General features: G+C 33.4%; 1 protein-coding gene across 2 annotated transcripts in view; it reads left to right on the forward strand.

The window, feature by feature from the left end:
* LOC132942371 (transcription factor Ken 1-like) overlaps nt 1-27,973 on the forward strand; it is a 47,839-nt gene that overhangs the window by 5,989 nt on the left and 13,877 nt on the right. Inside the window, exons 1-3 of one of the 2 annotated variants that reach the window (XM_061010689.1) lie at nt 19,481-19,915; nt 25,402-25,729; nt 27,598-27,900. In XM_061010689.1, the coding sequence (XP_060866672.1) occupies nt 19,863-19,915; nt 25,402-25,729; nt 27,598-27,900 (684 nt within the window). In that variant the 5' untranslated portion in view covers nt 19,481-19,862. Of the gene's footprint in view, nt 1-19,480; nt 19,916-25,401; nt 25,730-27,597; nt 27,901-27,973 lie in introns of those variants that run through there. The other variant, XM_061010690.1, reaches the window with a different exon arrangement.

The following is a 27,973-nucleotide window of genomic DNA, read 5'->3' on the forward strand; positions in this document are numbered from 1 at the left end:
GTTGTATAATGAATGCATTTCTCGAGCCATTTAATATTATAATACGTTTTGTACGTAGGTCCTTGTTCATCTATATAATCGTATACCTAGTAGCCAATGGGCTGCAATAATCTCCTGTTTTACAATTCTCCACAGCGCAGATAGGCATGGTCACGTGTTTTCCATCAAATGTACCTAGGATAGGTACACACAATATTACGTAAGTGTAAAAATTCCGCGTTTTTTTCCTCGTAACATTGTATAGGTACTCGTAGAATGGTTTTTTTTTTAATAGATCTTCGTGATGCTATCGTTCAAACGTTTGATTTACGACCCTGAAAGAAGTAGTTTTCGTAAAAAAATCTAAGTATCCACCTATGAAGGCGGCCATGATTTTAGAAATACGAAAGAAAGGTAACCATGTGGTCGTTTAAACGAATGCGAAGTGACCAATTAACCTTAATTGTTATAGACGCACAGGACCGTTTTGAGCGTGCAGCCTTATTCGTTTGTTTATCAATAATTGTAACTTCATGAAAAATATACAATGTATAGAGGTACGAAAATCAAAATGTTATACACCCAGCAGTGAACGCTGTATTTGACAATATTGGATTATCATATGGCTATCTCTGCAGTTTAAGGACAATTGATATTTTATCGTCGTAAATTTATTGGTTAGGAATTTAGAATAGTAATAAGAAAACGTTTAATGGATGCGTGAAAAGCATGATAATTATTTTACTGTCATAAGTTTTTAGCTGGAGTAAAAGTGACGCTGAATTGTGATCAAGGTGAGTGTAAGGGAAACATTGGATAGGTACTCATAGAGATATTAAAATTAAGTATGAAATTAAACTCGTTTACAGACATGAAATAACCCATTAAAAGAGCTTGAATTGAATTGAAATAATTTGAATTGAGCCCAAACAAAAGCCTAACTGGTTAGTGTGAGTATAGGTACATTTAACTCGATGCACCTATAATTATACGTTATAAAAAAATTATAGAAAACCTCCCTTGCTAAATAATTAAATATATTATTACTATAGTTGATCGATCAACAATAAAATATTTCATATCATGTATTCATGTTTATTAGAATAATGTTTTATGTTTGTTTACTTTTACAGGTAGTTGTATCCATTAAACGTACTCTTTCTTAGAGAGATAATATTGTTATTATTACATACCCATAGGCTGTAAGTGTATAATATATTATTATTAGTTGATTTTTTTTTTTTTTTTTTGATAACATATTATGTTACATATTTTTAACATTAAATAAACCGAATATAATTTCAACACCTGTTATATTTAAAATCAATTAAATCAATAGTTAAACATTTAAAACTAATAATAATGACATTGGTTTGGGATCAAGTTATAGTATGGAGGTCAAAAGAGATTAGTTTTAGTTGATACATAAAATCAATACTCTGTATAATTGTCCTTTTTATTACTTACGGTTCATAATTTATAGATATTTACTTTTTAAAATTCATTCAAGCAATGCTATTAGTATTATATTTTGTTCTGCAGTTATATTATTTTATTTTAATACTACGAAAAATACACGTTTTTGAAATGTATAGTGATGTTATTGGTATACCTACGACCGTTCGAAAACGAAAGTGTAAGTTAATAATATATGATAGTATAATAGTTAAGATATAATAAATAAGAACATGACACGTGTTTATAATCGAGCAATTTTATTTCAAAACATATAATTATTTCCCATTTGTTTGCATCAAATTAAAATCGTACAGTATAAATTTTGTTTTCGAAGAACGCCCAAAATGTAATTATAATAATATTATTGTATAATTTCAATACTGCATATTTCATGTAAAATCAAACTCTTTTAAATACACATATTACGAAATTAATTGCAGATTGTATAATGTTCCAAATAAAAAATATTAAAATGGATAATAACATATTATAATTATTGTTTCTGTATTATAGAATATTCGTGTATAGAATTTCCGCAGTTAGGTAATATCTGTCTACGATGTTATAAAAATTGCAACTGTGTTCAATTATTGGCGATTGACGAATACGCTGTCGATATACTTCTATATAGTTCAATACTTACCTACTTCTACTTACCAATACGGGTATGCTCATAATAATAAACTGTGGCGCGTCTTTACCTACAGCAGCTATTTTGTGTTTGTAAAATATGCCTGTATATAATAATGATATAGTCGTTATTATGAAGTCACTCCTCCTTATTCCTCGGCGTGAATCTGCGGCTAGAATCAATAACAACAATAATAATCGACATATATAGAGACATGTCTTCGGCTGGATATGTATAGAGTACGTATAGTATGTACAATGCATATTATTATATGTATAGCGAACGAGAGTGGGACGTGGATGGAAATGGTGTGGCCTCGAACATCGTTGTAGGATGACAAGATCGCGTTATTATTATTATTATTATTGCTCTCTCACCATCGCACGGATAGCTACGCTTGCCAAGGTCAGCGAAAATTGCACAATTTTTTTTCTTTGCACAACTGAATTCGTATAATATACACTCCAATGGTACATCAATTAAGTATACATATTATGTATATAATATTATCGTACAACGCGTCGTGTCCGTATTATCTCCCTTTTCCTTTCTTTATTTACGCGCACACAATACAGATATATAATATAATGATATGTAATAAAAACTAATTACAAATTAATATTAACTATAGCCTATATAATAGGCGTGGGTAAATGATGTGGTGTTTTTATCCAACGTGTACACATACATTATTATTTATTAATCGTTACAATTGATTTTTATCGTTCGACGTTAAAGTTGAATATTAATAATTCATCTCACGATTAGGACTCGGCTGTATGATTACGTGTGTTTAGCACTATAAAAGCTCACATTATGGTATAATATAGGAAGGATATTCGTTTTTCTACCTTTCCTCGACGTTTTTAGTTCAAACTGAAAATTAAGTTTGTGCGATAAAAACGTCTCAACACCAAATAGGCACTAGTTATTTACAATCAACGTCACTAGGCAAATATCGTATTCACGTGTCTATACGTGGTTTATTCTTTTTTTAGAGTGTTTTAATAATTGCCCATAACTCCGTGTATAATGTCGTATTCAGCTATACGGAAATTCGGCTTTCGACAATTGTTTTAAATAATATGACGTATGACTTTTTCGTATGATTCAGAATTATTACCTGCAGTAATAATATTATGATAAATAAATATATTATATTTTTTTTGTCCACGCATAATTACATACAATTTTCTTAAAACGTTTAAGCTTTTCGATCTGAATATATTATCAAAATGCACGTTTTCATCAAATAAAGACTACCTAATGCATAATATAATATAATACCTATGTAGATACACATCATATCCTTTAATTTCAACCAATATAATATACCTATTCGTTTTATTATTATATTTAACAAGCACTTCGTTAAAAGGCTCGTAAAATGTACTTTTTAATAAAGACTTAATAACGTTTCTGGGTTAATTTAATTTAGTGGGTAGGTACATCAAGCCTGGGCTACGATACAAGTATAAGTTAAAATCGGTTAGTGTTAAAATGTCTTGTTAAAAAAAATTTAGGTTCCTTATAATTTGAAAATTTTCACAATAATAGTAGTTTATGGTTTTAGTTAATTTCTTATGAAATTGACTAAAATTCTAATAGGTACACACTTTATAATATTTTTCAAAACACAATGTAATTCAAGCATATTTTATAAATTTAATAATTTTTGTTTTATTTTTTGTTTAATGTGCAACTTATTCTCATAGTTTTGTTTGTTCAATTTATCTTTTTTATTATTTTATCATGTGTATACGTATATAATTTTCATTATTTTCTATGTTGAATTTTACTTTTTTTTTCTACATATTATGTATAATACGTATTATTACATATTTACCTAGTGATTTACCCAAAGCGTAGGTATTATATGATAAATTCGGTTTACACAATTTTTTTATCATTTCGTCTGTACATATTATGTAATAAAATAATGACATTTGACCCAAATTATTACTTAACTACTGCTGAGTAAAAAATTATTCGAGGCATCATATTATTATTGTATACTTTTAACTGCATGTAGGTATTGTTATTCACACGGCGTATATATCCTCACGCCAACATGCCATGGCGATCTAGTGCCAAAACTGCGTGTACGCGAACACATAATTTATATATATTTAAAATAAAAATAATTAATTGAATTATAGGTACAGGTGTACGTTCAAATTTCTAGTCTTCTAGATCAAATAGACAAACGTAAATATATTATTTTTGTAATAGTAATACAATATATTATACCTAATGTAATGCACATAAATACATAACAGTGGAAATTATTTCGTAATGATTACTAATTAGTATATTATATAATATAGGGTAATACGTGATTATTATATACATAATATATAATATTTGTCATTTGTATCAGTTAATAGAAAAAACACGGTCGGTTTGGATTCATGAAATGTGACAAAACCAAAATACAAGACAATTTCCAGATAGGTGTCTCTATTAATAAAGGATTTATTCGATGTAAATTTGATGAGATAAATCAGAAAAATTATATTTTATTAAACTATATAGTCCATAATACTATATCGTATTATATGCTTGTATGCATAAAGTCTTCAATGTCCCATGCTATAGTAAGCAATGTCAGTATACGATAATCATCATGTACCTACAGTTGAAGTATATACGCACAAAATTACACACAGAAATCACATGTAAATGCAAGTGTCTGATCCTCGTGACACACCGACACATTCGCTGTATGTGATCCTGTAATAATATGAACTTCATATAGGTACGATATGGGTTGTAAAGAAATTATCGCTACCCATCGTGGTCTCGCCCACAGTTCATACATAGTGTATTTTCAATACTATTATATTGTTAATTGTTATATAGACACACATAGTACGTGTATTATTATATCCTGTATATTATAATATACAGGATGGGCCACGGAAATAGTGCCGAAAATAAAAAGTCATGACTTAGGTTATTTAAAAATTACAATTATTCCATTAATATTTAACTATAAATAAATAAGTACGATTTCAGTTTTGAAAAAGTACATTGAGCATAATATGACGTATACGGGGGTCAACGCACATCCCCAAAACGTGATATGAGGCAGCCGGGGAACATCTTCCGTACCTACGACGTTCATTGTGGCGATGGCAGTGTGAGGAGGTTTCCCCATCTTGTTGAAACCAAACATCCAGTTATTGTTTTTCTTCTTTTACTCAACTCTGGTTACAAAACGTTATTTACCTCGCAATTTATTGTTTTCCGATTCGAAACAGCACCGTGACGTCCGACGTTGAAGTGAATTCCGAAGTTTTACACAAATGCGAACACACGGTGAACGATACTCCACTGCTCCATAGTCCATTATGGTGCTAACCAAACGGCATTATCAGACCTAGACCTCACCACTCTCATTCTACGTTAAGAAAAACCCATCTGTTTTTGGTCCTATTCCCGTGACCCATCCTGTATATTGTAATGATTAGAAATAGACTAGAAATAACCGTAAACGGTTACCGTCACTAATACAATCATTAACTACTAAATTATGTTATGTATTGATATATTACCTTTTTGATCCTTATGACGACTTCTTTGTCGAGATTATAGTTATAAAATAAACACTTTCAAATAATAAAAATCACCTTTTAATGGTTTATAAGTATTGACTTTATTTATTTAATATATAACATTGACACTTAATATAATGGTTAATTTATTTTATAATAATATCCTTTTGCATTGAATGTCTGCGTAGTCTAATATATATATTTTAATGATATCTCTACGAGGATAAACGTTTCATTACACTCTATTTGGATTTCTTTGATCTTTGTATACAACATTTCACTCTCGAAACATATATAAGTAGCGAGTTATAAAAAAAAAATCGTTGCATAAAAAATTCATACAAACGCTGCCGGTGGTCTGTCGTTTTTAACACTCCTCTGTACATCCAAGGTCAAGGCCGGAAGCATTAGAAAACATTTTAGACAGTAGGAATTCTATGTGCAGAAAAAATCGGATTAGGAAAAATGACTTGCTGTCATTATAATTTATAGCCATATATTTATACGTACCTACTATGCCCACACCTCACTATTTTACCTTTTTACTAGAGCTACGTTTATAATTTATATTTATATTATTCGTATTATCCACTCGAATGTTGTATAACTATACACGTTATCAATCTTGTATTGTTGACATCCCACAATATTGTTGTTGTGATTTTGATTATTGATCTACCAATATTTTGATTTGGTATTTTTTCGTTATAATAATTTATCGTTTACTATTGTAGTCAGTGGCGTATCCAGCGGTGGAAGAGAGGTGGTGGCAACCCCCTCAAAAATTGTTAAACAATAACAACATTTTCATTAACAAATCATTTTCAAATAAAATGTGCAAAAATAAATTTTTAACCCTCCCCCACTACGACCAAAAAAAAAAAAAAATTCTCGATACAACTGATTGTAGTTATAAGTTATAACATATAATATTATTAAGTTAAACGTACGTTAGGTCATGAAAATCATTGTAAATCGGATTTAAATTACCTCTCTTATCATACATTTTGTTTATTTATTTTTATTATTGGTGGGTTGTGGGTTTGTCATAATGATACGAGGAAGAAAAAAATAAAAAAAAAAAAAAAACAAACTTAATAACAAAATATTATAATAAAACAACACTATAATATTATTTATATTACGTGCGTATTCTATAGTATTATGTAGCGGGTATTCCGCATCCGGTTTTCCGGTAAATATTTAAAATTCGATATCGTTCGCTCGCTCGAGAGAGAGAGAGAGATAGAGAGAGAGAGAAATGTGATCAGTCAATAAACACGGCCGCCCGCGTTTCCCCCGCCGAAAAAAGAAAAGAAAAGAAAAGGAAAGAAAAAAAAAAAACACTTCGCCTACGTTCGAACATTTCTACCGTATATTATGCAGTAGTCTCGTCTTCTAGCAATTTCTCCTGTGCTGGTCACCCCGCTGCCTCCACGCCCGGAGATGTCGTAACAGCCTGTTGTTTCGTAACAGACTCGCTTACGCACGCACGCTACGTACGTAAATTGCGATTGTATTGACACAGTACGAGGGCATGGCGCATATTGTAATAATCGGACGCGAGAAGAGGACGAATAAAATATATCGTTTTAAATATTGTATGATTTACCGCGTTGACAATAATAATAATATTAATAATATAATATACCGAATATACCGACGACGTTTCCCGTCGACGACCGAGACGCGCGTGTTGCGGGCGAATCGGATCTGCACGAATCGGTAACATTCGTCGAGATTACAAAAGCTCCGTTCGGTTGACACGGACAGTAGTCGGACGATAGATTCGTTTGTGTTGGTAAAAAATGTCCATCGAAATAGCCGGGGCAGTGCGTGGGGTTTCAAGTCATTTCGGTCCGGTCGATGTGCAATAAACACAGCGGCAAAAAATCTAATCTCTGTTGCAGTAGGTACATAGGTACACATTGTACGTTTATAAATATTATATTATATCCATATTATGAGCGTGTGATGGCTATTATAATAGGTTCGTCGTACGTGATGTTACGAATTCGCGCGAACCAATCGCTTCCAAATAAATCCGTACACACTTTCATCTCGCTATGCGTATTCAATTATTATTATTATTATTATTATTATTATTATTATTGTTGTTGTTGTTCGTAAATCGCAAGTAGGCAGGCATAGGCTGCAGTAGCTATAGAAGTATATTCTACGAGTTCCTATAATATAATATTGTTATAAATATCGTTTGTCACCGTTCGCATTATTCGCCAATGTCATCCGTGTCAAGAGTATATAAACTATGATACACTCGTGTACCTATTTAATATTATGTATGTATTCCGATCGCGACCTTGTAATAGATAGTATATTATTGTTATTTACGGCTGTAGCTGTGGCTTTATGGCAGCTATTTAGTGCCACTCGTATTTCGATTGGATTCGTATGCGAAACACGCCTTTCGAGTGTGAACGATAATTATTACAATATTGTTATTGTCGTCTTACCTGTACAGTGTATACACTTACACATATTATACTTACTCAAAATACGATCGAGAGATTCCAGAAATCCTGTTTTATCGCAACCCACACAGTCCTGCACCCTGTAGATATTTGGGCAACCAATCGATGTATTATTATGAGTGTGTGTGTGTGTATGTGTGTATGTGTGTGTGTGTGTGTGTGTGTGTGTGTGTGTGTGCGCGCGTGTGTGATTTCGTGTACCGTGTACGCTCCGTATACAATATTGTTTGATTTCGACTTCAAATGCGGTCTCGATTTTTTTTTTTCCGTCGTGGCGTCGTCGAGCATTGTGTCTCTGTATACCATTATAATAAATAACAATACAAATCATAAAAAATGCGTTCGTACATTTCGCACCACTGGAGTACACGATCCGGACCAGAGATTGTTGATTCGGACCGCCACATGTGTGCTATAATATGTTATATACACTGTATAATATTATACCGTGTATCGTTTTTTTCACGTGTACATACGAAATCCGGTCAAGGATTTCCGAACCCTCTGTGGCGGTGGAGGCGGCGGCGTTGGCACTACAGTTTCGCCTATGAAAGTCTTTCGAAAAAAAAAAAAACGCGGCAACCACGCCGTACAATTTCTATGGCCTTGGCTGTGCAGTCGGCTCCGTGATTGAATGTTAATTTAATTATGTTTACGAACCTCGAAAACAGAGGCCAAATTTGGGATTTAGTCTATATATTATAATATATACACGTCTGCCTGTGCGTGTGCGTATTATATTATGATATGTAAATGTAATGCGATGATGTTATAAGTAATTACCTATAGACGCGGTTTTGCATATTGCATATTTTAATAACTGGATAGTTTTGTGTTCATTTTCATAGTTGAGTGTTCGCGACAGACATCTAAAGAATGACGTGTATAAGCTACAACGAAAAGGACCAAATTAAATGGGTATAGCGATATGTAGATCTATTATAGTGCAGCAGTGCCGCATTATACATAAATACATAATATATTTATTATCATGTCTTATTCAAACTGAATTTATATATTCAGGTCAAATCCATATGTCAAGGTATATTATACATGATATGTAAAACATAAAAATCATCTGAAATAAAATGAAAATGTTCAATAGATTAATATACCTATATAGTGATAAGACATAATAAATATGTATTATATTGTTTGTAAAATTATATTATTTTTATGTTTCCATCGGTTTTATTATATTGTGTTTTTATATTCTTGTATAAATTTAAATGTTTAAATTTAAAACCATCGATACATGTAATAAATGATATTATAGAATATTCGGTAAACAAGACAATATAAATAAAAAATATACTATGAGCATTGACATTGATCAAATGGAATTATTGATACCTCATACCTATATAAAGTTTTTGAAAAAGATTTTAAAAGGAAAAAAACTCTTGAAAAGATATCAAGTCTATACTCTATTATAAAGTTTATTTAAACATTGGCCCATTTCGACATCGGGGAACCTAATGATATTTGCTTTAAAAAAAACATTAAAAAAAATCAAAGAATTACTGTCGTTCACAAAGTGACAGCTATTGTTTCTTCTGCAGTATTCATTGTCCGTATATTTTTTCATAGTTATGTATGTATATGAACAAAAGCAGATTATAAATTTTAAAAATAATGAATAATTATTCATATGCGTAGGATTTTTTTATTATAGAAACTTCACAATGATTTTAATACATTTATATATGCCATCAATAGGTATAGAAAATTAATTTTACTTAGAACCGGACTGACTTGTATTATATTAAATCAAGAAAAAATTATACATGTTTTAATCAATTGTTTGCTACCTATTGAGAGAATCCAAATTTTATTTTTCGATAAGTACCTTCAGATGTAGCACGCAGTTTAATAAAATGTATTACGTTACCTATAATATATTAATATAATATTGTAAAAATCTAAGTTTTCGAAATTATCTATCGTCTTTAATGAAATTTAAAAATTCTAAAAATCAAAATTTGAATACAGTCAAATCCACTTAATTGGGACACATCGGTGGTGACCTATTTGTCCCCATTATCCAGACTGTCCCGATTAACCTAAGAATATTACATACAATACATTCATTCGGGACTATCATTAATGTCCCCATCAAGCAGGTGTCCCCTTTAAGTGGTGTCCCGAATAAGCGGATTCTACTGTATATGCATAATTCAAGCATAAAAATGGGGGCGAGAATGCTTAAAAAATCACCCTGTAGATATATAACAAGGTATAATTTAAGGAATCGTATAATATCCGAAAAATGATTTGTTGACTACCATCGTTTTAAACAGGTACCGATGTTTATTTAACGTATATGTGTTTTTGTTCGTGCGGTAGGTGTGCCGTGTGCGTGAGTACAACACATGAGTATGTGCCTTCTATAACATATATGTAGGTACACTCATTGTTGAATATGTGATGTTATACATAAAAATATATAGCAACATAATAATGAAATCGAATGACAGAACTCGACCTTTGTGTGCGCCAGCTGTCCGAGAGATCCGTCTTGCCTACGAGGGAGGTCGTTCGTAGACTTGACCCGGTTCAGAGGACGGTTGTTTTTTTTACGCACATACCTACATAAAGGTACAAGGTGTGCATCTTATGGCTCGTGAAGAATATCGATTTTCACTTTCAATAGCCTAAAAACAGTCTATTATGTTCAAACGAAATCTTCTCTTTCAAAATTCTTTTCACTTCCGAGTAGCCTGCGAGTATATATTTTTCCATTATACAATATTTAATACAAGCAACGACAAATATTTATCGTTTCCGTTGTCTACCTATTCTCAAAATGGCAAATGAAAAAAAAAATCCGAAATGACCTTTTTCCCGAATGCGTATTATTATTATTATTATTGTGTTTACGATTATTACTATACCTATATTGTCGTTAGTCGTGTCCGTGACGTTAAACGTTTCCAAGTCCGTGCTCAAACCTAGTGTCGCTGCAAACAAATATTATTACTCACTCTGTACTCTGTAGTATTTTGTTATAAAATTATATGAATCAGTGCCACGCGATTCTGCCGTATGCACTATACCCATACACCATACAGCGAGTGCCGATTCCGCCGTCGGACGAAATCTCGAATCGCGGACGCGCAGTTTTAAAAAAAATATTTAATAATAGTATTATATTATGTAGGTCAACCCATAATATATCCGTTCCTGAAAACGGTTAAAATAATGATACATTATCATAACGACGACGGTTTCGCAACCGATTGCGTCTTATCGGCCGCCGTATTCCGCTTTCGTCGAGGGCAGAGTTGTTGATAAGCGCGGTCATACCTACGCTGTAATATTATTATTATACACACCATTGGTCATAATATCAACATCCTACCTACTTGCACATCTTAATGCGATGATATTGATCGTCGTGTGGCTATTTCGATACAACGAGCGAGTAAGTCAAAACAGCTGATATCGCAGATACCTCAAGTGCGCGTGCATCGCATATTATCGATTATTTATTTTTCCGTTATTGTATTAGTTTACGCCTTTATACTGTCTATTATTATAATGGTTATAATTTATAGCCAGCAGATGCCTTCGGATGTTTTGTCTAATTCTAATTCTATCTATACGTTGTTTATTGTGTATTTATCTTTTTAGAGCAAAATACCACGGGAGTATCACGGTAGAGTTAAAATAATAAACAAATATATTTTTTAATTACGCATTAAGTTATTAAAATCCGAGTTTTTGGGATATTATGGGGATGAAAATATTGTTCGTCGTCGATTTCACTAACAAACGTAAAAAAAAACACATCTAAGCGATAGTCCCCGTACTTAATACGTAAAAATGGTTTTGGATTTTAGATTAATTCGTTACCGATACCTATACATGGTGGGCAATCACAAGCGTATGCGAGCGCTGTAAATTTTAATATAATAAAATACTTAGCTGTTATGATAATTATTGATAATGATAATAACCATAATCGGTGCGACGTAATGATATTGTCGTACTTAAAATAAACACCATACATGACGTGATCAACATAATAATAATATGTAAGTGTAGATGTTTTATATTTATTTTAATTCATTATTGGGTACAGATCGCCGAGTAATATATAATATACCTACAATGTCTTGCTCTACGTTTTATTTTTAATCTACTTTTTTTTTGCTTTTGCGTTCCCGACCATAGAATGTAATAATTATTGCACTGTGCAATAATACGGCAAAACAACTGGCGTATACTTTTTTCTTTCTTTAAACGACACGATTCGATTTGACCTCACGGCCGCTGTGATTGATTTCGCAACTTATTTGGCACCGCAGGTATTACGGAATGTTTCGCGATTTTCAATGTTGTTTCGCGAAGGAAAAGAAAGTAATTACTCCGGTTTACCCGTTCGGGTTTCTCGATCGAACGATTAAAAAAGTATACTACATAGTACATATATATATATATAAATTATTATTATTAATGAAAGGTCGGCTCGCGGAGGGACTACCTATAATACCTATTCGATAATTTTTACTTTTTTCTTCTCGATATAATATATAATCAGCAGATGAATTCATCGCAATTACATAATACCAAATAGTAAGTAGCATAATATGTAGCCTGCAATAGGTTAGGTTAAGTATTTGTTTGGTGGGCACCGATAATGGTTATGTACAAATCACCACATTCAATACACGGACTCTTTTATTTAAGTTTCGCGAAAATGCTGCAGCGAATTCAATGTTGCTTTTTTAAAAAATTTAAATATAAAATAAAATCAATACGTGTTGAATGTGCTGTATATAATACGAATAATGCATACACATTCAAAACGATTAGTGTTTTTTGTTCGGTGCATTATTATGCAGTGCTGCAGCCTGCAGATAACACCGATATGTGCCGTTTTTTGCTTTTGTTTTCAATATTACACGTGAACTATAATTATTTGGCAATACAGCGCAGTGGCCTCGCAGCTATAGCCCATTGTTTGCTTTCGCTCATTATTTTTGTTTCGATTTTCGCTATCAAAAGTATATTTCTATTATATAGGTACATGGTATACAACATTTATGTTATTACTTTTATTATAAATGTGTACTGCAGTGTATCGACTTTGATATTTGCAAAGGCTCTTTGAACGGCGTTGTAATTATTTTAGGTTTTAACCATGACTATATATACAAGACGGTTAATTAACGTTCCATTTTATGTCGACGCAAGTGCGTACTTTATAATATAATTTTAGGTTCCCGGAGCATAAATACCGGCATCGGCAGAATTATACTGTTTTAACCACCACGGTCAATTTCAATATAGTCACTTACTTCAAAAACACATTCGATGTTTCGATCGAAATATCAAATATTACAATACAACAAACGTCATACACAGTCTGGTATGAAATGCGCGATTATGTGGCTTTTATTCGTTTCGAAACATGCATCATGCGGCACGCACTTCTGTGTTTGCACATATGTCTCAATCAGTCCAATATTATTGTTCCCGACCCCACGACAACCGACCACACGACACTTCTAAAACTCGAAAGTATAAGCCCGTGGATATATAAAAAATAATATAAGACATTTACCGCAGTTTTTTTCCACTGTCAACCCGGTGTCTCACGATTAGTAATTGACTTATGTTTGTGGTTTTCGTTTTAAAACGTATACGTCCAAAAATGATTGACTAATCCCCCGGCAATCGATTTCAATATACATTATGTTAGTTTTGGTAAATGTGCATTGCACATTATGTAGGTCTACTATAGCTGAATACTATTGGAAATGGCCAATAGAAAAGTGGAAAGAAAGCTCTTCGATTTTGAAGTATTGTTTTAAAAATATAATGTATTATTATAGTGCCTATACTATAAAATGTTATACATCTAAGGTGGATGGATAACCTATATGTTTGTATCGTCGTGAATATAGTTTGTTTTTACAACTTCATTAAACACACTGAAACCCAAACATGTAAACCTCTTAAAATATTATTATTTTCATTTTTTTCAAAAGGGTAACACATATACAGTATACACGCATTGGATCGAGCGAGGAGAGGTTTAATAAACAATGTGTGTATTGTGTTACTCGTTAAAAACTTTTTGAAAAGTTTGTTATAATATTTCTCGACATCTACCGTACTCATATACTTTGATCGACACTCCCCTTAGAAAATTTCTCAAGCGCACATTGGTTCACTTCAATGTATTATATTATCGTTATCTGCACCGCACGACTGGATATTATAAACTATAGTACCTATGTGTAACAGACATTTTAAAAAATGTACTGACTTCTCATTAAATTTAATAGTTCTAAATTCTGTTCATTCGTTTTAAGTTATATATATATACAATCGGTGGTATTTGAAAATTGTAATAATGACGATATGACGGGAAAAAACATCAAACATATACCGAAATACTGGTCTTTATAAATTTGAAATCACGGTAGGTACTCGTCCAATATGTTGTCTACTTCACGTTTGATGTTTAGTATGTTATCTACAAAAATAATACAGGTAAAATTACTTTTTAGTATCAATCTACTATATTTATTGGATATATTATACTATATAATTTTGGAATTGAGTTAATTTTACGAGATAAAAATATTTAGTTTGTGTTTGTTATTTGTGCGGATCTACACTGATAGGTAATAAATCATAATATATATATTGTATATTATATTGGTCCAATAACTGGTGTCGAAAATCTAACGATAGAAACGCTCTGGAGACACGTCAAAACTAAGAAGTAGATATAGCATTAAAATATTCGGAGGACTCACCTACATAGTTTTAGAATCTCTATCAATTCCAAAAAGAGTGGTAGTGCTCAGTTCAACCATATTATAATATACAGATGATTTATTTGAATAATTCCTCAGAGATATAAGAAATATATATATTTTATAACCTATAGGTACCTACACTTTAATAATGAAGACATTTACAATTTATATGTTTACTTCGGATATCAATAATAGCATATTATTTATGAGTACGGAAATTGTTATTGTTATACACATTATATAAAAAAAAGACAAAATTAAAATTAACCTCCGAAAAATTGTATGATATTTATGATCTCTATTCGTCGTTTGACTAGATATTAATTTTACAAGATAGTTTTAAATCGTTTTCCTATTTGTTAACAATTACATTTCATCAGTTTTGTGTAGTAATATTTGTTAAATAAAATTAATAATAATAGGTAATACATTTTAGGTTTTAATCAATATTATTTGAATTGTAGTGCATTTTAAATAGACAAATGAAAGTTCACTTCTCTTGTTCTAATGTCTCAATGATTTTCTTGCGTGACAAATAAAGCTTATGCCCCGGAAATACGGAATGAAATGAGCAATTTCCAAGCACATCTAGAGCGTTAGAGGAACCACAATTTCAAATTTCAATCCATACGATTTGTCATTTAGTGAAAAAAAAAGCAAATGTGTTAAAACTGTTGAATTGTATATCATTTTACTGGAAAGATGGCTCTATTGTTGTATCCATACAACCCCTTATTATCCCCTTTAGGGATTGAATTTTCAAAAAATCCTTTCTCAGCGAACGCATACGTCATCTGTATGCTAATTTTCAGCCCGTCTAGTGGGTTTTTGACTGTGCGTTGATAAAATCAGTCGGTCATCTTATCATTTTATGTATTATATCGATGAACGAAAAACGTGTTTTAAATTTGAAGTATCGTATCATGCTATACATGTCTAGACGTGTCTACCCATAATATATTAATACAATTATATACGTAACGAGAACATTTTTTTTTTTCAGCAAAAATAACACCGTAGTTAGTAAATTATAACCAGTAATCGGTGTAACGGTGCGCGCGCGTCGTCGATACATCGTATGTACACACTTAAAATAATGATAATATATTAAAAATTAAAATACCACCTCCTCGGGACGACCGTCGGTCGACATCGGACTACGTTGTGATGCGACCAGTACGCGAATGCGATTTCCGCCGATAAAGTGCGAGTGTTTATGTTTTAAAAACAAAACGCATTCATAATAATTATTATATACGTGTACTATAATTATAGTATGCGTACTGCACGTGGTTGGTACCTGTGCAGAAACGTATATATACTGCAGATGTGTTGTAGATAGGTATGGTGACGACTGACGACTATTATGGTGGTGTAGATTTTTATTTTCTACTTTTACCGTTTTAGGCGACCGAAATCCGCTCCAAAAATACATAGACCTGCGGGTAACGGATTTTTATTGCGTTTTCGGCACTATAACATAATTATTATTATGACGTATACGCGCGCGCGACCACTTTGCACATTTGCTCTGACCACTACTACACAGACATAATACATGTATATCCACCGTATATTATATTATATATACACCGTACTTGTATACAATCGTGTGGTCGTTTTCACCGGTTTATACGCTATGTAGGTATATTTGTATTGTATTGTACACCTAGTATAAATACGCCAAATTAGGGGAAGGGGGATTATAATATTCTTAAGATATAGATATTGGTATTGGTTACACGCTAAAGGCTATTATAACCATGTTATTTTCATTTTTTTTTTATTCTAAATATAATAATAACTAATAGGCATACTATAGCTGTACTAGACGCATACAATTTTTTTTTTATCTTATTGGTCTAGCAACTGGTTATATTAGCTATTGTAGGGGTTACGGTTGGTTGGCAACACGTGTATGTGTGGCAAGGTTTTTGCCACCAAGGACCCGGGTGGTCACCCATCCGGGGACTAGTGGCAGCGGCCGTTGCTTACTCTCAATCGCGTTGCGTGATTGATTTCAGCCACGTACAATTGTAATTGTAATACAATATGTAAACCAAACGCATTTAATATGATCATAACATATTTTTTAAAATTCATAGATTTAACAGACGGTGATCATAATATTAGGTAAATTACTGTAAGACACACATTTCTGTCACCGCCACCGGAGAAGAAGAAGAAGAAGAATAATGATGACGAACAGTGACGATTAAACGGACACTCGGGGTGCACCGCAATCCGCGTGTTATTGATACGATAATGTAGTAAGACGTCGAGTCGAGTAAATTATTTCACACCCCTAAAATATATCATACATAAATCACAATGTTATGCGTCATAATAATACGGCTGGTGATAAATTTCAGCGGCGAACGACGGGGGGGTGGTGGGGAGGAGACATAATATAGTGACAAGAGTAATATTACACGGGACGCATTATATATTGGACGAATTCGCGTATTGTTTGTATACCCTCAGCGCCGACGGGTGAATGTGTGTAATATTATTATTGTCGTACAAAGACGGTATTGCACGGTTAATGGTTTATCGACACTCAAACACTCGAGATATTATGATCGTCCCGTATAAGATGCGCACACGAGAGCGCGACGCACCCCCCGTTTTGTCGTCGACAACATAACAGCGGTCGCGTCGATCGGTCTGGTGGTCGCGCGGCGGTGCACGGTGTATACACGCACACGCACAATGTACGCGCATTCGAATATAAAATATACCACGTGGGTATAATAACGTATGTTGTGTAGTACCTATATATGCACACGATATCGTATTATAATATGGTACGCTGTACCGTATACGACGTGAAAGTTCACGGAACGGCGGCGTAGTTATGTAATTGCGTTACGGCGGCCCGAGGGTTTAAGCCGTCCGTCGTTGGTCGCCTTTCAACCTTTCTTCTTTCTTCATCGTCATAATAATAATAATAATGATATTTTAACACGCGCGCGCGCGCTCGAATATAATACTATTATTATAATAATATAATACAGTACATCGTAATAATAACATGCGTATTATAATATTATTGTTATCATCGTCGTCGTCATCGGGACCGCGAGAAACTCTGTACGGGCGCATTGCACAGCTGCTGTTGTGGGGACGCACCATAAAAATATATTAAAATGTACGCCTAAACGACAGTGCGCGCGACGTAGTGTTGCACGCGTATTTGTGATATTTCATACCGATCGCGATCGCGGCCAGCGGGTCGAAAGAGTCCGAGAAAATATCGTAATCGATAAATTACAACGAATAGACAAATATTATGACGACACGACACTGCGACTGCTGTGGAGCTCGAGGGAGGCGAGTTGGATGGCCGAAAACGCGTCGATTACCTACAATATTGTCATCGTGATACGATGTTTCTATATTTACATGCTCGACAATGTGTATGATACACGGCTGTCGAATCGTATAATATAATTATATAGTTGTATGCGGTCGATAAAATATCATTTTCAGGTGTAATTGTTACAATATGCAGCCTCGATATTAAAATTAGTTGTATACGATATTATTATAATATGTACCCACTCGAAGTTGTCGACTATACAAAAATCCGTGCAAAATATGTATTCAGATTTGATCGAATTCGTGTCGTACTTGTCGATAATATAACTGTGACTGTTTGAATAAACTTCGCAAAGTCAAATAACATCGGCGAGCCCTATTATAATGTCACGACAATATTATTAATAAATGTATAAAATCGAAATTAAAACAATTATGTTATATTATAGCATTAAAGGACAAAGGTATATAATTGGATTTCTAAATTTCGTCATAAAAGTCCTCGGGGGATAAAATGATATCGTTTGGTCACGAATTACTATCGATAGGTATAATAATCAAATACAATTTGTTAACATTAGTTTTACGTTTTTTTTTTTAACGTTGATAAATCTCTAGACATGGAAGTATTTTGAAGTTTTATATTTCCGATCGATGAAGTATCGTCGTTCTTCGGGGTCGTATCCTATATTCGGCAATTTCATATATTAATGACGATTTTTGTCCTCAGCCGCCGCCGTAATAGCAAACGCAAGCCAGGTGCACGTACATATTATATTGTAATGCGGCACGACGACGACGTTCTAAAAACCGAATTTTCACTTTTATTTCGACCTTTTTCGTTTTTATTCCACTTTCCCCTCACTCAGCTGCCGCCGCGCGCGGGCCAGCCCAAGGTTAAAACGCGACGGATGGGTCGGGACGAGTGCGCGCGCACGTGTGAGGAAGGACGCCGCGCCGCCGTGTTGAAATCGTAAATAGTCGCGTAAATGCGTGCAGTAGTGTTAGTATTTTAGTAGTTGTAATATAGTACTACTTGTTCTAGTTCTAGTTTAGTAATAGTTATATTAGAAGTAGTATAGTAGTAGTAGCTAGTATTAGTATAGTAGTAGTAGTATTGTAGTAGAAGGTAGTATTAGTAGTAGTAGTAGTAGTAGTTGTTGTTGTAGTAGTTGTTGTAGTAGTAGTAGTAGTATAGTAGTAATAGTTGTTGTAGTAGTTGTTGTTGTAGTAGTAGTAGTAGTAGTAGTATAGTAGTATCGGTAATAGTTTAGAGTCGGAGATCAATCGCTAAAGTTACGCAATGGGCCGAAAACAGAGCACACGCACACGTCGTCTGCTTGTGAGTGCGTGTGTTTGTGTGCGTGTGTGACCTAAATTTGGCTTTAACGTACGCACATACGACGGACGTGTATTATATTTGCTACATAATATAGTGATACTATAATATAACATATTACGTGGGTTTCGGTATGTCCTCAAATTTTGTTTCGCGTCGCTCGTACGTGCCCGTCGGTTTTCCGCATATTAACGCGCACCCCGAAAACAATGTGACCGCCGGTAGTAACGAACATTTTGAATTACTGTCTGGTTTCCATTGTATACACATCGACATTTCGATAATTTGCACCTGCAAGTGGACTATTCTATGAATTCCAACCTTATCGGTAACGCCAGTGCCCTGCATAGAAATCAAAAAATGTACGTACTAAATTATTATTTTAAAAGTTCATTAGTTTTGTCAAAAAACAAAAAGTATTACCTAATGTTTCTGGAAATATTTTGTTCTACATAATTTCAAGTCATTAAAAAAAAAACATTTTTGAACGACGGCATATTATTATGAATATGATATCATATAATCCAAATCAGAACTTTAAGAAATTCACTATATAAAATGTAAATTTCGAACGAGTAGGTAGTAGTAAATTAGTTATGAGTAACAAAATCAGATATATTTTATAACTGATATAAGTGACACAGGGGTGCCGGGTACTCCGATAAAATATGTTTATAAGTGTATAACTTACTACTCTGCTCAACGAAATACAATTGGAAGAAATATGTGGGCTATAATGGTGATCTGAAAATGTTGTAATTAATATTCACCTCTAAGCCAAATATTCATTTTATATTTTTGGAAACTCATTTTTAAGGACTTTTATCCATTGCATATAAACATTTTAGTAACTTAAGAACTACACTCGGTCAAATTTTGAATTAGGCAAATCAACGATTTTCCACTAAATAAATTGCTGTAAGAGAGCGGGGATCTTATTTGAAAAAACGGACGTATGTTTCACCAAATACCATGAACTTAGGTAGTATGATAAATCTCAAGAATTCGAAAATATGGTCTCAGGGTATATTTAAAAACTCCTGCTGCTCGGTGCACCTTGTATATTTATGACACCAATAGCGACTATTTTCTAATCACAGACCTACATTTCTCCTAACTTTGGATTGAGTATGACGTCTTTAGAAGTATATTATGTTCTGTGGAGCTACATACGGTAGCTTCTTATTTTTTTATGGTTAGGGAGATGTGGCGGTGTGTTATAGACGAGACGGACACCGTCTACGGATCACGGGTCAGTCGACGAATAATGAAGAATAATCTAATCAGATATTATTATTGTTACGTATTTGCACACACGCGTGGTAAAACGTGATTTTCTCATTAATTTTTAACCGAACGCCCGTTTCAAACCGTAACTATATATAACATCATGGCATGGCTATTATGCGATATACGTACATTGTACCCTCGCGAATAACCACGTATTAATTAGCCGCACAACATTATCATGTTCTCGCACCGCGTCGGACCGAGGTGCAAAGTGCACGGGTGGACCGGAATATATTATTATATATTGTACGGATGTGTCGGCGATTAGAAGTCTTTTGAGGAAATCAACAATATGTGACAGATGTCAAGGCCAAACAATAATTAATAATGTATGTGTAAATCTAAAATCAAACAAAATACGTGTTAACGTTACACGAGCGCACAGCAGCTTTAGGGATATAATATAGACACCCGATGTTACAATTTTATCGTTATATTATTTGCTGTAGATTGATCAAACCAACAAATCATTTATTTCATCATTCTTTTTATCATTTTATTTTATTTACTATAATTTTATTCGCTATTGACTTTATAACCGTGAACTCTTATAGCCGAAATTCCCTGTATAGCAATTGGATATCTATGGCCCCGCAAACAGAGAAATCGCTGTGACATTATGCAATAAACAAATTTACGATATATATATATATTTTCAATTACGCACCACGTCAGTTGGTCTTTCACGATAATATGATATATTTTAATACAGAGCTGCAATTGTATTATTATTATATTTGACGCACTGTATACTTGCGCCTTCAACAGGTGTGTAGGCGTGTGTGTGTGCGTGTATGTACGTCTCGAGTGCAACAAGTTTACCATATTTGTGTGCAACTATTATACATGGTATTCATAACAATATTCCACGCGTCAATTTTTTCTCTCTTTTCATTTGTCGTCGCACGATAGTGAAATATAATAAATACATTACAAACGACGATTTTAGCGCGATGAGTGATGCGGTCTCGCCATTCGTAGGTACATATGTAGATACACTGCTATATACATTATAATATTATAGTAGGGAACATTATCATATTATTATCCCCATAACTTTTGTCCGGCGCACCTAAGAATTATAAAATACCCTTAAATAGTAGTGCGTAGCGACAGTCAGTATAGTTCGTGTTTCGCGATTATAACGTATACCTATATTGTACAGGACCCGAAGTCGCTTTAATTTCATAAAAGTTCTACAATAAATTATTATGCATCTATACGCAATCTAGATAAAATTATGAAAAATACATATCATTATTATCTACGAGTAGTGCGTCATGAAAATATGCGAATTAATTACCACTGATTTCTAAAACAGATATCAAAATACTCTTTTTCCGCCGTAAATTGTAATAATAATAAACTATTCATACAATTGTATAGTAAATGTATGTATACCCAACTTAGCTTGAGAATAAATGAACTGCAAGTATACAATACAATGCTATATCGGTGTATTTCGGTTTTAGTGTTTCCCCCGATTAACGGGAAAATTATTATAATCTTTTCTGATATTTCTAAGAACAATTTTTGAAATTTTCATGAACATTGTCTCTAGTAGTTTAAGCTACAATTTACAAGCATACAGATAGCAACCATTGGTAACCCTATGTATAAGCAAAAAAATTTTCGAATTTCTTGGGAATAAACGAAACTTGTGCGTGAGCCACCCCATAGTAACCTATAGAGGTTTAAAAACGGAGTCATAAACACTCCCCGAGTGTCAAAGAATATGATGTTTGTACAATTATTGGTGCTAATCGGTTCAGTAGTTTTCAAGACTCATCTAAACGTACATTAATTTTTATATATAGAAGGCAGCTGTATCGATGTATTATATCCTACATATGTATGTAAATTGTACACACTCCAATTTAATCGTCAGCTCGTTATGAAAATATAACTATTATATAATCTCATCACATACAATCTCATCACACACTCCAAGCTATTTCCTAAGCATCGTAGATGATTATATTATATATGTATGTAACCAAAACGATTGAACGCATAATTAAGCGTTTATCTCAATAAATAATGCATTCTCTAATATTGATATTTTTGATTATAATATTACTACATGATCCGATTTATTACAATATTAAGTATATTTAGGTTTACCTAAACTTTATATAAAAATATTAAGACTGAAATAGCAGCAATTTATATAATAATGGAGATCATAATTTATGCAAATATTCAAACTATTAGAGGTTAGGTAAGTATACAGTATACGAGGGTAAATATACACATACGGTTTCTCACACCTTGATTATCGTTAATAATTTATTACAATATAAAACATATATTATGATATGTTTTGATTAATATTATATTATATTATAATTTATTATACATCCTGAACACAAAAATATGTGATTGACGGCCTCACGTTAGAGAACAATTATTTTTCTCCCTATAATTATTATATAATCATTATATATTTTATAGTACGTCGAAGACCATTACACATTAATAAGTGTATACCATGGCTTTGAGTTCAAATTCGATTTTGAGTGTTATTTTTCGGGTCGTTGCCATTTTAAGTCGATGGACTCGTACGCACGATATTATAATATAAACGAATGACTAGACGTTTCATGTATTATCGGGACATTTTTGAGTGACACACGTTTCACTCACGGTGAAGTGCCACCGGCCACGCCGTAATAATAATATTTCGTATAATAACGGTGGAAAACGACAAATTCCTTTTACCGAATTCTCGCGATCGGTGGTGGTTTTTGGCTCGTTTGGTTTTTTTGGACGATCCACATCAAGTTTAGCATGATAATCGAATCTGCGTTGGGTAGACGCCGGAATAACAATCGATTGTTAATGTTTGAATAATAGGTAATATAATATATAATATTATACAAACCGTAATTGGTGCGGAGAGGCGGCTGGGAGGTGCTCATTAAAAATAGGAAACGTCAGCACGCGCGCATGTTTCGTAATTGACAATAAATGTAATACTTTACTATGTTAATCATATTTTCTAATACAATGCGAATGCACTTATATTATAGACCAAGTGAAAAAACAATTTTTCTACAATTCCTGTGGAAAAGGGGTGGTGCTTTGTCCCCAAGCCACATGCCATAAGTACGCGTCTGTGTCACTATATAGTCAAGAACTCAAGATGTCGAGTACTTCGGTCTCAATAGTCCATAATATATTTTAGTAAACACTTTTCGCGTAGACGATGATCAATTATATTATTATGACGTTCTTCGAGTTGCAAAATTCATTGCTGTCAAAACTCGAGCGATATGACGTTTCTTATCTTCTGCAGTGCCGTCTAATATAAACGGTTGTCCAAAACGTTGTTTTTATTTATCATTCAAGTTAATCACTACAATATTAATATGGTACCATTCTAATGTTTAATTTATAATACTACTGCACGTGTGCGATCGGTGCGAAAACACAAAATGTGCCATGGAACAACGCGTAAATAAGACCTAACTTAACCTTTAGGTGAATATACTATATATATGTATACAATAAGTGTTTATTACTTATATGTTAAAAGGAAAATTCAATCAAACCATATAGCTAAAGCATTCATTTTCAAAAACACAATTTATTACGTGCTGTGAGTCTCAAGAGTATCGTAGAAAAAGGTGCTTATTTTTACACACGTCATCACTAATTTTCTCGCTAGTATAGAAATGTATACCTATCGCCTTTCGATAAAATGAAACATTCGTAAACACACTCGACAATTTAATTTAATTAAAATGTTATCTATCTTCATTGTTATCGTATATTGTACAGCGGTAGTGTGTGTGTGCTGATATCCACGTAGGTATATATACTTGTAGCTACGCGTGAAACAGGTTATATAAATAATTATATAGATCATTATAACAATTGAAATACAAAAATACTAAAACAAATCCTTATTACAAAATCGTATGATCCTATCACAGTCGACCAGTCGGGTGTTAATAATATATTAAACGACTAGGTATTAATCTAGATCGATTTTGTTGATATAAAATACAAAATATATATATATTATAATATATTTTATGCTGTTTTGACTTTGAATACTTGTGTACAATATTTTGTTTTATTCGTCAATATGTAATTGTATACCATAAAAACTACTTAATATTATGGTGCATCCCGCATAATAATAAATTATTATACAGTATAAAATATGTACAGCCTACACCGTACATGTCATGATACTGCACCCAACAGTGGTCGATCGATCCGTATGATATAGTTCACAAAAATATCATAAAATCGGTATGCTATGTTATACTTGTGTACCTATGCCCGTTCGTTTATTTTCGACAAAAGTAAACATGGTTATCATTTTATACTATGGTACCAGAACGATCGTGTGTATGGAATCGTATCAAGACATGTATAATTGTTGTTATCGTTGTCCGTCGCGCAAATTTCCCGTTAAGACTACGACACTGTAATATTATACAATATTCGATTAGTGTCTACGACTGTACATTATACCTTAATATACCGTATATATATATATATATATCAAACCTATACTCACATCGAATTCACCTGTTGTATACAGCCGCGGCCAAATGATGTATGATACTGACTCGGAGTGCGGCCACGCCGCACCGCTGACGCTGCATTATGGCAACCACCACGTGTACCTGATGGCGGAAATCCAGCAGGCCGGAGACGAGCACTCGGACATGGAGCTGATGTGTGAGCAGGGCGCCACCATCCGGGCCCACTCGCTGGTGCTGGCTTCCGTCAGCCCGCTGGTCCGGCGGCTGCTCAAGGAGGACAACGTGTGCATGTACCACAACCTGGTGCTCCAGTTCCCGGAGATCAAGGAGTCGCACATGAAGACGGTGCTGGACTTCATTTACACCGGACAGGCCAGCGTGTTGGTGAGTGTTACGATCGAACGAAATACTCGCTGTGGCAAACAACGATAATTTACAGTTAACGATATTTATACGGTTATGTCAGGTGGGGGGGGGGGGGGGTGACTGCAATTTATTGTCGTAGGTAGGATCGGCGTGAGTTGCGCTACACCAGGGCAGTGGACGTGTAATGCCTTTTCGTCCATTGTTCTCTCTTATTTTTGGCACTAATTTCAGAAGGGATTTACTTTGGTCAGCGATTGTCTTACGTTGCCGGCTATACTAATGCTTCTATATCATTAAACACGTTCATGAAATTCTGTCTTGCATAGTTTAGTGATCGAGGAATATTCTGAATTTAGTCCATACCAGAATGACTGACAGCAAACGTGTTATTTGCTTATAAGAGTTGTAATTTTATTATTTCGTCAAAACTGTTGTACACGTAGACATTTAAGTGGTCTATTATCGTTATAATAGTTGTATTGACTATTACAAAAAATACATATTATTCTACCATTTCATATATTATTCCTATAACAACAATATATTTTTTAAATTAAAAAAAGGTGGGTTAGTGAGTATTACTATGCTGTACATTAGGTGTCGTGTGGATCACTATAATATATGTGTTTAATTTTAATTCGGAGAATATTATATCGTTGTACACATAAAACAATTCTGAACAAAGACGGTCTGTGGTTAGAATAATTTACTAATACAGTTGGTTGAGTTAAATTTTGCCACAATAAAGCTTTTAAAAATGCACTGTGCATATAAAATATAACAATTAACTTTAAAAGTTTTAAGTACCAATAAATAATATTTTTAAATATTACATCAATATAATTAAAATCGTTATTCTTAGTTTAAATATCTAATTTCGTCCTAATTTGAACTTCTCTACAAAAAAGGGAGTTTATAAATTATTTATATTTTCAGTTACAATATTAATAGGTAGAATCCTTGTTCTAAAATTTCAATCCTTAGGAATAAAAATTTAATATTTTATACATTTTTAACAATAAAATGATTTGTAAATTTTCATGGTTGAATTGTCAACATTTGAACTAAACGCTTATAAACAAAATGTATGCATATGTATCTTTAATATATTTAAAATACTATAGTAACAACTTATGAGGAACCTTGTATTACATTTTTACTGACATTTATAAAATTAAAACTAATAATAATCGATACCTCAAATGTCTATAAATAACTCAAAAAGATACAAAATATTTTGAAAATGTTATCATGTTTACCTACATGAATTAATAATAAAATGTTTGAGTGTACCTTTTAAGTATCCATACGGTTATTTATTATTGAGAAACACCAAAAAAACAACATACATTTTGTCAAAAACTGGTTTTACATAAGAATTCTTGTTTTTTCTTAATTTAATTTTTGTTTATCCCGATGGAGTTATTCCCGCTTTGGAAAGGTATAGGTATTAGGAATTTTTAATGTTGACCTTTGAAAAGTACCAATCAGAATACTAGATCCAATTTTCTATCCGAAACCCACCCTCGAAGTTGAAAATCCATGCATTTGTTCAACTACTCATCACGCAGATATATGTACGAACAGAAAACACACACATCATTGTAAAATCAATACATTCATAGCTCTATACTCGGAATCTAAAAATATGGAATAACGTAATATTTACGTACATGCATAATATCAAATATATATAACCGCGGCACGCGTACTTATATAGAAATTACATTGTCATCAAATTCCGATTCGAACTGAAATGAACCTGACCCGAAGTAATAACACGTATAATCTTGTTCGTCATAGTAATTTAATTGTATTCATGTATGTGTGTGTGTGTGTGTGTGTGTGTGTGTGTGTGTGTGTGTGTGTTTGGCGTGTATTTGCAGGAAAACGAATTCGACGAGGTGGTCAGCCTGTTGAACTTGTTGGAGATTCGGTCGGACACTTGGCAGCGGGCCATGTACGAATCGACGTCGCCTACGTCGCCGCCACCACCTGGACAACCACCTTCAGCTGCGTCATCGGACGTTTCTGCAAGGACGGATCCGGAGAACCTGTCGCCAGCGTCCCGATGTGATGTGCACCCCAAAAAGCGGCGGAGACGGTCGTCCGTGCCCGTAAACCTGTCCATCGACACGAAAAACGAAGAGGACACGTCCATCTCCCAATCCAACTGGCGGGTATCCAAGGTGAGTCTCGGACACGTCTAATGCGTCCTTACACACATATATATATAAATATATATTTATACATCACAAATAG

The sequence above is a fragment of the Metopolophium dirhodum genome, chromosome 4 (assembly GCF_019925205.1).
Source record: "Metopolophium dirhodum isolate CAU chromosome 4, ASM1992520v1, whole genome shotgun sequence".
NCBI lineage: Eukaryota > Metazoa > Arthropoda > Insecta > Hemiptera > Aphididae > Metopolophium > Metopolophium dirhodum.